Here is a 13933-nt window from a genome sequence, read left to right as displayed (position 1 = left end):
TTTTATAGCGAAGTTCTATAATTAAAAAGGTACTACTATTGAAATATAATATTTTAAATAACAACGGTTATACATTTCTCTATCATTATTCATCTCTGTAGTTGTTTCTACTGCCAATGTTGCGGCAATAATGTCTGGAAAATATCTCTCAACTAATTCTTCTTGCAACGTAAAACACAGAAAAATACCCCACAGGTACAACTATTAACCAGCCCATCGTCACAATCTTAATTCCAGCACCATAAAAAATAATGGTGAAGGGACTCGAAGTAAGTAGAGCCAGAGGGAGGTGCCAAATATTAAGGAATGATTCCAGGAAATTCAAGAAATTGTGTAGAAGGTGCACCGGAGGACCACCCCGCGCATCCGAAGACACGTTGGTTAGTGGCCTAGGGCCATATAGTTCGACTTAAATTTTTGGACCACCCTTTTCCATCCCTACAAGAAATGGAAAATGAGTATGTTGACAAGTGTGTAAAAATATGCTTGACTCCATGCTTATCCGACGTTGAAATTTTTACTATTTATTGTTTATGTTTCAAAGTCTCAATTATAAGATTTGTGCTCAATGTTTTTAAGGGATTCATTGTTCAACTAAGACAAAAGAAGCAAAATGAATCGAAAAAAGAACAATTTTTTAATTCTTAATTTATTTGATTCAAGCCTAGAAAAAGAATCGAATTCCCTTCGCTTCCATTTTCATGCTAATAATTATAGTGATAGAGGGAAATCTACAAAATGAAAATAATGAGATAAATCCTAATCTTAAGTAATGGGTAGGGAATTTGGAATTATCTTGGATCAAAAAATTCAAAACACTATATGACTTCCTTCGTTTAGTTATTACTAATTGAATCACATTCTCTTTAGTCTTTTACTGTAGTTGAATCACACTTTTACTTGTGAGAAAAATCAATTTACTAAATATTCTTACTAGTACTATTCTATTTTACACTCCTTCCACTTATTTAATTTATTTTCTTATTTTATCTCTGTCTCAACTACACAATAGAATAGAACGACAGAAGGAGTGTCTCAAGTCTCAACAACGATTTGATGGGATGGAATTGAACGTAATGAGTGTTATGTAGTACTCCTAGTATAAATTAAGTTTGGTTAAATTCCCAACAACAATTTGAAATTGAATCTCTTATAATTGACATAGTACTATACTAAATTAGCATTGGTGTAACAGCTTTACTTGTAAAATGGATTTACACAGATAGAAATCCAATTTCCTTTTGTAATTACACTTTCTCTGGCAAATAAGAGCAAAATGCCCTCTATTAGTATACCATTTCACTAATGCTTTTTCATTCTGTTATACCAACCCATATTACACTGTAATACAAACATAATTACCCACTAATCACCATCACATCACAACTTCATTACCCTGTCCCCGTCCGCACGTTCACGTGCACACTCATAGACCAAGTCTCCTGTGCCACGTGCGACCTAACCCCAAGTAAAAATTTAGTAGTCCGAATACATTGTCCACGCTTCAAAACGGCTTGCTCATGTCCGAATACATTGTCCACGCTTCAAAACGGCTTGCTCATGTATGGCGCAAACACAATTTAGTAGTCCGAACACATTGTCCACGCTTCAAAACGGCTTGCTCATGTATGGCGCAAACACATCGTGCATCGACTCCATCGGATAATTCCCATGGAACTGCAAACCGATCAACGCGCTGCTGCTGCTGCTATCCATGAACCCGAAGGGGAAATCCAGAGTCGATCTCTCCCACTCCGATAGCTTAGGCGCGCTCTCCACCTCCGGAGACAGCACGTGCTCGGAGCAGCTCGAGTTCGTGTGCAGCCGCGGCATTGAATCCGAGGGGTCGAGGTACATGAAGTCGTCGTACACCACCGGCGAAGATTCCGGCACCGACTTCAGGATCCCCTGCTTAGTGTCCTCCTCCGATGTCACCACGCTCGTCATTTCCCGGCTGCCGACGCTGGCCTGCTGCTGCCGTCGCTCGATCGTGCCCTTTTTGTTGTATATGCGGCAAAGCACCCAATCATCCAGCTGTAAAGATCAATTCGCAACCGTCAAGATTGACTCAAACCACCAATCATTTTGTTTAAACGCGCATTTTTAAGAGATAAGGAGGAATAATCGGTTGAATAAATTATTCAATCAATTAATCGGTTGATTCAATTCCGATTTATCTTAATTCAATTGGATTAATTTATTGAAATAATCAGGTCTAGCTACCCACCCTAAGGCTATTGTTCTTCTTCCGAGCCGAGCGGTCGACGTCGGCGAGGCGATACTCGTGCATAATCCAATTAGTTTTTTCTCCTCTCGGCGCCTTGCCGGAGTAGAACACCAGCGCCTTCTTAATTCCAACCGACTTCGGCTGACAGATCGGCTTATCCGCGCCGGTCGCCTTCCAGTAACCGCTGCCGGCGGCGCGGTTCGGCCTCGAGCCGTTAGGGTACTTCCGGTCCCTAGGAGAGAAGAAATACCACTCCTTCTCACCGTACAAAGCTAAACCTACAATCAATCAACAATGCAGCGGCGATTAACTAAACAAATCCACCGCAAATCAACAAAATCGGAGAGATTTAGACGAATCGCAGCTCAGTACCTGGTAATTCCCAGGGATTGTACTTGTAGAGGTCGATTTCGGCGATGATCGGAACGGAGATCGACTGAGAGGCACATTTCCGGCACAAGTAGTGCAGGACGAGCTCCTCGTCGGTCGGGTGGAACCGGAATCCCGGCGGCAATTGCAAATTAACCGCAGCCATTTCCTATGAATAAATTAAATTATTTAATAAATATACAAATTCTCTCTCTCACTCTCTCTCTGTCTCTGTGTGTGAAATTGATTTGGGGGAATTGTAGAGAGTGCAGGGGAAGCGAGAGAGGAGGGGTTTGGTGAAACTTAAAACGAAATGGAGGAAGGGGTATATATAGGGGATGGAGGGGGTACGTGGCGAGATTTTCTAGGACACACGTGGTTGATAAGGTTGATTGGGGACACGTGTCGAGCGGGAAAGTGGTGGGTCTGAGCTATAGTGTGATTCTGTCACTGCTTACGTAATGGATTTTGGACGGATTTGGCTGCGAGAAACGACGTTGCGGTGACACAGTAAAATTATAGTCGTCAAACGTTAACACACCTAAATAAAGCATTCGGTCGAACTTAATTTTGTAATTATTAGATTATCTATTATCGATATCAAAAGTATATTTTGGCAGGTATAAAATTACAATTATTTATTTTCCTTTGTCCTTCTGCCCAAAACCGAATCTACATGTCATTCAAAAAGTAACGAAGCATCCCATAAAAGAAAAGAAAAAGACGTTTATATATTCTTGTAAATAAAACAATAATTTTCCCTATTAATCCTCTAAAATGAAATAAAAAGATGTTTATTCTTGTAAACAAAACAATAATTTTCCCTTTTTAGCAGTTACGCCTTTTCGAAGTTGTTGTTGGAATAAGAAAATCGATTAATTGGAGAACAAAAAGGCAAGGGATGAAGTTATGGCAAAATAAAGAAGGAAAACAATTAAAGATTATGAAAAATCAAATACAAAGGATATTAGTATAATTAGAATATATTTTCCATGTATAGCTAGAATTAGAGCCTATAAAAGGTTATGTAACCATTGAGATAATCAATTCAAGTAATTCACAATGTAGTCTTTGAAGTTCTCTCCGTCTTTTACTTTCTGCAATAGTATTTTATTTTTCGCATTATATCTTCTAACATGGTATCAGAGCAGCTAACGATCCGTCGTTAGTTTGTTCAAAAAAAAAGGAACCGTTCAATCGGATTCTTGTATCAAAAAAGAAAAAGGGTTGCACCAAATATCAATAGGCTATTCTACTTTGTGGAGGAATTACTGTTACATTCTCACAATTTACAAAGTTCTCCGCCCCATATTTTTGTTCAAGAAACACTTGAAGAGGTGCTTTCGAGACACAGGAAAGAGAGCAGAACAAGGAAGTTGCAATGAAAAAGGCGGCTGCTAAAGGTAGCAAGGCTGAGCAAAAAACTAAGAAGAAACAAGTTGATGAAGAGATAGCTAGACTCTCAACAAAGCTTAAAGAAAGACAGGCTGATGAATTGGCTTCTTTAGGCTTTAATAGCAATAGTAGCAGTAAAAAAGGAAAGCTTGATGACTTGGTGGTGAAGGCTATTGCTGGGGTTTCAATCAAAAATAAAGCTGAGCAGCCAAAACTCAGTAAGAGTGCCAATAAGCATAAGAAAATAGCCGAACAGGATACACCCAGGGAGCAAATAATACAAGAGGAGCAGAGCCAAATTGTGAGTGATCGAATGATTGAAGATGAGAAGTTAGAGAAAAAGCTCGAGCCTCTTGGATTTACCATCAATGAAATAAAGCCGGATGGGCATTGTCTCTACCGAGCTGTTGAGAATCAGTTGACCCTCCAATCTGGAGGCTCTTCTCCTTATAACTACCAAGAGCTTCGGAAAATGGTGGCTGCTTATATGCGGGAACATGCAACAGATTTTCGGCCATTTTTTCTGTCTTAGAATATGGCAGATGGAGAATCCGAAGAGTCCCTTACAGAAAGTTTTAAAGATGAAAGGCCAGTGGCCAACCTCGAGAAACAACGCCCGGAGAAGAAGGCTGATGTCAAGATAAGAAGAAGTTCACAGTTTGTACGGCCGACGAGGAGAGGAAGAATGCGACCGAACAACTCCTCTCCAAACCTATAATGGTCGTGAAGGCCAAAGATGACGAAAGGGCGAGAAAGCTACAAAGGCGCAGCCCACACACCGATGGAGCGTCAATAGTATGACATAAAAGGACCGATGATGGAGGCCAAAAATGGGTGCCTTGAAGGATGCCGAGAAGATAGCCACATATAATGAAGGGGAGAGACTGCCACCGGAAAGTTGAGGACCAATGATGGTGGATAATCAGTTAGTTGGAGAAGAGAACAACTAGGAAAGTAGTCGAAGCAATCGAAGAATTATCCGGTAGAGGGGGAGAGGAAGTACACTACCGGAAGATTCGTCTCCAATTCTACCAGCCATAGTGGTGCGTGCAGCCAGTTAACCGGAGAAGAAAGCAGCTGTGAAGGAGGCGCGGTGACCTGAGCACAATGCTAAAGGAGACTGATGGTTTCACGTCTTCATTTTTAGAGAAATAAATTTGGGCCCAATGGTTATTAGGCTCAAGAAGAAATAAAATGAAATGAAAATAATGGGCTCATAGTTTGAGCTGGAATGGACCGAGAATGGTCTTAAGATGGCTCCTAGATATGAGCAAAAACTATCTAGATTGGCTCATAGATACGAGCAAAAACTATCTAAATAAGCTCCTCGACAAGAGTCAAAACTGTCTGAATGAGCTCCTCGACACGAGTAAAAGCTGTTAGTCAGAAAAAAATGAAGTGGCTCCTGGATACGAGCTAAAACTATCTAAGATGACTCCTTGACACGAGTTAAAACTGTCAACCAAAAATTGAAGCTCCTTGACACGAGTTAAAACCGTCAACAAAAATTGAAGAGCTCCTTGATAAGAGCCTAAACTTTCAATGAAGAAAAATTGAAGAACTCCTTGAAACGAGTCTAAACTTTCAATAACTTTTTGATACGAGTATAAATTATCAATGATGAATTGAAGAAGCTCTATGATACGAGCATAAACTGTCAATGGAAATTGAAGAACTCTTAAATACGAGTATAAACTATTTATCAAACTAGAGATCGTGCAAGTTAAGTGTCGAAAAACTCGATACTTAACTTGATGGGGAGTGTTGGAATAAGGAAATCAATTAATTGGAGAACAAGAAGGCAATGAGATGAAGTTATGGCAAGAATAAAGAAGGAAAGCAATTAAAGATTATGGAAAATCAAATACAAATAATATTAGTATAATTAGAATATATTTTCCATGTATAGCTAGAATTAGAACCTATAAAAAGTTGTTTAACCATTGAGATAATCAATTCAAGTCATTCACAATGTAGTCTTTGAAGTTCTCCCCGTCTTTTATTTTCTGCAATTGTATTTTATTTTTCACATTGTATTTTCTAACCGATGTGACCTTCACCGCTTAAAACATGTCGACACGTAAATTAAATAAAGATATAGAGGAAAGTGGTTAAGACAAAGTTGGTGAAGTGGCGGAAGGAAGATTCACATGAAGCTTCATAATAATGATCCAAGTGAAGTGAACTGAGGTGAAAAAGTGGCCCACTAATTTATAGTCTTTATAGTCGTCATCCACATATTGACAAACCCTCACTAGAAACTCTCGTTTTATGGGCGGCGCCGCTCCCACTTAAGCCTTCCCATATCTATATTAAATTATAAATTAGGAATCATTTTTATGCATACTTGGACGAATCGACGGTTATTATGAATTCGAAAACAAAAAATGGACAATATTTTGAGAATACTCCATTATTTAGTTCATTAGACTTTTGAAACATTAATTGTGTGTGTCTAATTAAGTGATATGCTCCATATATATTGCACTTGTGAATTTTGTAAAAAAATGTGATATCCACTAATTAATGGAGTACTATTTTTTTTTTAAAATATGGTTCGATATTTGAGCGGCAACAATAACATCGTTTTGATTAACTAGATAGCTTTTCGAAGTTCTTTCTCCACCTTATTTTTTTTTCATTAGATCGAGTTGTTAAAAATAGTCTGATATGAAAAAGAATATACTACTATCACTTATGTTGTGTGTGTGACTCAAGCATGCCCCACCTAATTGATTAATTTAAACATGGATTGATTATCATAATTTGATAACAATATCATCGGCGAGATTTTGTCCATGTGATTGAAGGAAAATTCCATTATTACCAATCTATTTCAATAAAATATCTAGAAAATTTTAATTGGTTCTCAAATTTCAGTTTGACTAAGCTCAAGTTGCAGCCGCCTTGAAAATCTTCTACATGTGATTTTTCTTGTCTTTGTTTTCCATCCAGAGCTAAGATCTTTTCACATACTGCACTCCGTTAATTGTATATGTTTATTTCAAATTGTATTTAATTGGCTAAGAACAATTAAACGTGAAAAATAAGATGAATTTTACATTAATGTATAGATAAATCAGAGTACTAATATATTCTTTAATTATCCATCTTTAATATATTTTGGTAATAATATAACACGGCGTGGAGATATGCTTTTGAGGGAGTATAACTTAGAAGGAAACACAATGCAACTTTTTTAATGTAGTAGTATTGACTGCATTTAGTAATTTATAACAAAAATTCATGTTGTATGACATATTTGCAACGTACTTCTGTTTTTTTTATGTTTGAATTTAGACAAAATCACCAAATTTGAGTCATTTGACTCGATGGCCATGACACAAGAGCCATTTTATTTGTTTGTTTAAATAATATACAAAATCATAGAGTAGTAAACAATACAGCAGTAGTATACATTTTCATGACAAAATTGTGGATTCTAAGTGTGTGTATGTGTGTGTCTTTTTGGCTGTTGGCATAAACATAAAAATGAACGGAAAAGAACACGTGGGGGTTGGTTTATAATTATTCACGCGTGCATATGTTAGGTAAACTGTTGATATCCATCATCAATACATTATGTTATGCATCTATTTTATATACCAATTTTCTGAAACTTTTATCTTAGGCTCCATTTTGTACACGGAATTGGAATTGGAATTGAATTGGAATTGAATTGGAAGAAATTGAATTATAATCCAATTCCAAATCCTATGTTTGGTAAAGTGAAATAATTAATATGAAATTGAATTTGAATAATTTATGTATACACACTGTTCACACACTATACACTCACACACTTCACACAAAATATACATACTATACACACACAACACACACTTCGCACACACCGCACACACTACACAAATTTCACACATTTCACACACTAGACACAATACACAAATTTCACACACTACACACTATACAAATTTCACACATTTCTCGCACTACACACATTTCACCCACTACACACTACACAAATTTCACACATTACACTCACTACACACATTTCACACACTTCACACACAAAACACACATTTCACATATTTCACACACTTCATACACAAAACACACTACAAATTTCACACACTTCACACACAAAACACACATTTCACACACTTCACACACAAAACACACTACACAAATTTCACACACTACACACATTTCACACACTACACACACTACACAAATTTCACACATTACACACACTACACACATTTCACACACTTCACACACAAAACACACATTTTACATATTTCACACACTTCATACACAAAACACACTACACAAATTTCACAAATTTCACACACAAAACACACATTTCACATATTTCACACACTTCACACACAAAACATACAACACAAATTTCACAAATTTCACACACTACACAAATTTCACACATTTCACACGCTACACACACTTCACACACTACACACATTTCACACACTTCACACACTACACAAATTTCACAAATTTCCCGCAATACACACATTTTATACACTACACAAATTTTACACTTTACACACATTTTACACATTTCAAGCATCCGATTTTTGGATTTTTTTCAGTTTTAGATTTTTTTTCGCAATCTAAATAAAAAAACTGAAAATTTCCAAAAGTTTAAACTGAACCAAATTCGAAATTTTGGTTTGTGAATAGTGTGTGTATTTTGGGTATAATGTACGTAGTGTGTGTATTTTATGTAAAATTTGTGTCGTGTGTGTATTTTGTGTGTAATGTGTGTAGTATGTGTATTTTGTGTAGTGTGTGTATAGTGTGAAATGTGTGAAATTTGTGTAGTGTGTGAAATTTATTTAGCGTGTATAGTGTGTGAAATGTATGTAGTGTGTGAAATTTGTGTAGTGTGGGTAGTGTGTGACGTGTGTGTAGTGTGTGAAATTAGTTTAGTGTGTGTAGTGTGTGAAATGTGTGTAGTGTGTGTAGTGTGGGTAGTGTGTGTAGTGTGCGTAGTGTGGGTAGTGTGTGATAATTCTGTAGTGTGTGAAGTGCATGTAGCGTGTGTAGTGTGTGAAACATGTGGAATGTGTGCATGTGTAGTGTGTGAAACGTGTGAAATATATGTGTGTGTAGTGTGTGTGAAATGTGTGTAGTGTATGTGAAATGTGTGTAGTGGGTAGTGAAACTATCTAATTTTATGACTATTTGAAATTCCAATTTTCTACTTTTGATATGAAATTCAAATCAAGGAATTGAAAATTTTGGAATTATAATTCAATTCCAATTCTATAAATTTTGTGATACCAAACAATGAAATTTGAATTGGAGCCTCCAATTCCAATTCCGTAGCTTCCATTCCATGTTCCCAAACACACCTTTAGTCGAATGGTACATTCTACCAGTATAGGCCAGTCTAATTTAATAAAGAAATTGACATTGTGATTCAATTTGGTTTTGACTCTCGAATGCAATGTGTAATCATAAAGTTTTAGGGAATAAACAACGGTGATCAAAGAACACGTACGCCGACCGGGCAACTCCGGCGTGTAAGATCACACCAATTTATTGTCCAATCGGAACCCGTTAGGTAATTGATTTTTGAAAGAATAATCAGAAATTAGGTTATACTAATAATTATTCGCCTCCCACGACATTCTCCCATTTATAAGTACTCCTATATAACTTTATTGTTATTCTTATTTTCCATCTATAAATATACTCATTCCACACTGCATTATCGATTATGTAATTTTCCTTATTTTAGTAAAATTTTAGCATATATTAATAAATCAATTTCGTTAAACATTATAAATAATAAATGAAAAAATATGAAAGACTCATAAATAGTATTCCCTCTCAACTAAGTTGAGGTAAAACTTTTCACATGAAAATTAAGAAACTGTGTTAAATGGATTAAATGCAAATAAAGTAAAACAGAAGAGATGAATAAAGTAAAAGAGAGTAAAGTAGGTGATGGAATAAAGTAAGAGTGATTAAATGTTTTGTTTTTTGTTAGAAAAGAAATGACTCAACTTTGTTGTGACATCATAAAAAAGAATAACACTCAACTTAATTATTTGGGACATATGCAGTACATGTGAAGTGTTTTCAGTATGAAAGAATTAATTTAAAAGTATATGAATAGTCTAAATAAATGTTTCTTAGTGTTCAACGTTATTGGTGCTTACATTTTTTTTCTTTCTATTTTACTAAATTATGTAGTACTAATTTACTTTATATTGTAAAATATCATAAGCTAAGTTTTTCTTTATTTCTTTCTTGTAGAGATGAATTTTTTGATAAACTTAGACAATGAATTTGTATTGCGTCACTTTTAGATATTGACAATGAATATTACTATTACTCCCTCTGTTTACCAATTACAAGATCAACTTTGACCGGACATAGAATTTTGAAAAAAAGTAGTTTTTTTATATAGAAGTAAAATGCTCAAACTAACAAGGGTAGTGAGCAAAAGTTCAGCAAAACAACAAACAAAACTCTGCAGCAAAACAAACACGCGCACAAGAGCTAAAGCCAAAATACCTCTCAATCTCCCAAAACCTTCTGAGATCGGGGTCACCCCGACACACCAAAAGCACAAAGGGAAGGGAGGAACAGAAACAAAACACCCAAGCGGCAACAGAGCCAAAAAAGTCAACAACAAAGAAAACCCTAGTCTCGCACATCCTCAAGAAGAAAAGAACATAGCCGTGAGGACATGCTCGCCGATCTCGACCCCATCTAAGGGTATTCTGTAAAAAAAATCGATACCGATTGAGGATCCACATTCACTCCCTTCTTTAGAAAGTGCGCGTGGAAAATATTAGTAGAATATTGGTCCTACTTTTATATATTAATTTTATATTAAAATGTGAGTGAAATAAGGTTAGTAGAATGTGAGTTCATTTCCTAAAAATAGTAAAAAAACAAATGAAACATTTATTGATGGACGGATGAAAATGACAAAATAAAACACTTATTGGTTGATGGAGGAAGTATTATGACAATGAATAGATACATTATAGATATTAATCATGTTCAGATGATTCTTTGAATATTCGCTAGCAATATAATTGGTCGCTTACCGATTAGAGCATCTCCAATAAAGAAAGGTAAATAAAAGAGGTATATCATCTATATACCTCCTCAAAAAGTGAAATATACCCTTCTAAAAAGAAATATACTTCAAAGGAAAAAGTATATACAAAGGCAAATGCTTTTTTAAATATACAATAATAGTACAAAATGCATTAAAAAAATATAAAGTGTGATACCTTCTCCCTTGGAGAATGGTTTTTCATGAAAAGAAGACAAATATGGTAGTTATAAAATTTTACCTCTCAATTAATGGAGAGGTAAAGATACCTCTTCAAAATGGAAAAAAAGTATAATACCTTCTCAAATACCCCTCCACTTGATGGAGAGGTATAAAATTTTACCTCTCCATTAATGGAGAATGACTTTTCATGAAGAAAATGTAAATATGGTAGTTATATAACTTTACCTCTCCATTTACCTTTTCCTTTGGGTATGCTCAGTGATGATATAAAATAACAATCGAATTGATTATATTCCATACCTTCCGAACTAGGCGTATTGATTATTTTTTATACATATAAATAAGGTGATTAGTTTCAATTAATACACGGATTTTCACTTATTTTTCAATTTAACATGATTTTTAGAAAAAAAAGTGATTAGTTTCAATGAATATTGAATAGTCCACCTCCTTTTCTATGGTAATAATAATTTTATTCTCATAAACCTTTTACTCCCTCTATCCACGCGAATAAGAGTCTCATTTTCTCATTTTAGTCCGTCAGCGAATAGGAGTCTCGGTTTATAATTGTCATAAATGATAAAAATGCTCTATATTCCACCAACTCATTCCAGTCACATATCATTTAAAATAAATATATACAAATAGGACACATATTCTTCTAACTTTCTTTCACTTACTTTTCTTAACATTTCTTAAAATCCGTAACGAAAAGAAATGAGACTCGTATTCGCGGAAGGAGTAAGTATTTTTCAAATAAAATCCAGGCAAGCCTATTTTGTCGTTATTTTCGTAGTCACGTGTTTATTGACTCTTAAAAAGCAGCCGCAACTTTTAACCGATTCAAAATAAATTAGATTATCCATAATTACCATAACCCAACCAATAGTTAATAGGGGTACTACTTAATAAATAGATTTAAATGACGATATTAGGTGTTGGCAAGTATGAACGGTGGGCATGATTATAATCGTCCCACTAAACATAGTATAATTAGTAATTAACTACGATTTTGTATGATTAGTAATTAACTATGGTTTAAGGATAAGGGTAGGTATGTCTACACCTCTACTTTATTACTAATTTACTATAACGGGGTTGTCTAGGTGAAATGAATTCGTGCTAATTAGCCTGTTAAATCATTTATAGCCATTTACTCCAAAGTCATTGTGATTGAGATTTGCAGTTCTCACGTTTGGATAATTTCCAGCCGTCATCTTAATTGAAACATTTTAATTTTTAGAAATAAATCTATACAACAATAATATGACTAATCACGAAAAATATATTTTAATAAATAACTTATAGAATTAATTACTTATAAAATTAAAAAAGGTCATTTCTGATTTATCCTGCATCTTTTAGAATTTGAATAATTCTAAAAAATCTCAACCACATCTACTTATGTTTATTCAGTACTTATATGTGTAATATTTTGATATGAGATAAGTAATATGTGTATTTAACTTTCTATTAATTTGTACTCCACTACTATAAATCATATTTTGAATTACATCCTACAACATATTTTTTGTTGCCGGTTGTAGTAATAAGAATAAATTAGATATATACAAGAAACGACGAAATTACAAAATCTTGTTGCAATTAATTTGTTCTTATCCATATTTTGATGCAATTATAAGCTTACCTAACACTATTTTAGTCCCAGTTAGATGTCTATTTTTTGCGTGTGCGTGAATAAAAATAAACTGATCAGGTTCACAAAATATTGAATTAGGATAAAGGTCAAAACATCCCACGATCAATTTTAGACCATCAAATTAATTTCAACTCTTGATGACTTGTGTAGATAGGTTTAAATATATTCATCACAGATAGTGCTTAAGTCGTAAATTGATTATTTGGGGATTTTAAAAAATTTCCTTCTTATCGATATAAATGAATACTATTTGTGGAGTTTTTTACATATATATTTATATCGAATTTGTGGAGTAATATTGTCATTGTAGCAGCATTTATAAAATAATGTTGTAACTAAAAATGTGTTAATAAACACGATGTATTTACTATAATGATTTAACGGTGTAACTCATGAACAACGTGATATAAAATTACTATAATGTGGAAAAAAAGAAAAATCTTTTATGAGGAAGATAGCAATGAAAACTTAGATAAATGTACATCATGTGTTGCGTGCAAGCTGGACTTTATCAATCAATTTGCAATCGTTGAGTCAAATCAATTTAGTGGTCACTTCCAAATAGGGGCAGATCTAGTAAGAGCATCCACGATAAGGTGGAAACTTCCACCCGACCCGCTACTTTTTTTTATCTACAGTCACTTCTGATTTGTCTACGGTCATAAAAAAAATTCTCAGAGCAATAGTGGGGGCACTTTTTTAGCCACATTTCACTTTATTTTATTTTTTATATTTTAATTCAATTAGAATAAAAATTTTAATTGAATTAATCCAACTCCTTTTTTAAGTCAAACCGAAAAAAACAGAAAACTAAAAAAAAAAGAAATAAAAAAATAAAATATAAAATAAAAAAATCCATCTCCTTCGTCAACACATCTTCTTCTTCACTGCAATTTGTTGCATTCTCTCAAAAAATCAAAAGAAAACGAACAAAAGGAAATCCGGCGACCGCCGCGCTGAGGCGGACGCACAAGAGGCAGGCACGCCTATCGGCGCGCCGCTCGCGCACCGGCGTGTCCTAGCCGCTGCTCGCTGATGG

The 13933-nt window shown here is 34.8% G+C and overlaps 1 protein-coding gene and 1 pseudogene across 1 annotated transcript; one reads left to right on the top strand and one right to left on the bottom strand.

Moving 5' to 3' along the window:
• Positions 1–1201: 1201 nt before the first annotated feature.
• On the bottom strand, positions 1202–2886 carry LOC121795058 (NAC domain-containing protein 2-like). The gene is made up of 3 exons (XM_042193493.1): positions 2600–2886; positions 2228–2505; positions 1202–2034 (listed from the first exon to the last, which is right to left on the bottom strand). The coding sequence occupies exons 1-3, from the start codon at positions 2760–2762 to the stop codon at positions 1609–1611; spliced, it is 867 nt and encodes a 288-aa protein (XP_042049427.1). The 5' UTR covers positions 2763–2886; the 3' UTR covers positions 1202–1608.
• An 846-nt stretch (positions 2887–3732) lies between these two features.
• Positions 3733–4523, top strand: LOC121745679 (annotated as a pseudogene).
• Positions 4524–13933: the final 9410 nt, after the last annotated feature.

This window comes from Salvia splendens, chromosome 1 (assembly GCF_004379255.2).
Source record: "Salvia splendens isolate huo1 chromosome 1, SspV2, whole genome shotgun sequence".
Lineage (NCBI taxonomy): Eukaryota > Viridiplantae > Streptophyta > Magnoliopsida > Lamiales > Lamiaceae > Salvia > Salvia splendens.
The sequence above is the reverse complement of the archived record's forward strand: the minus strand, read 5'-3'. Positions and strand labels throughout refer to the sequence as shown.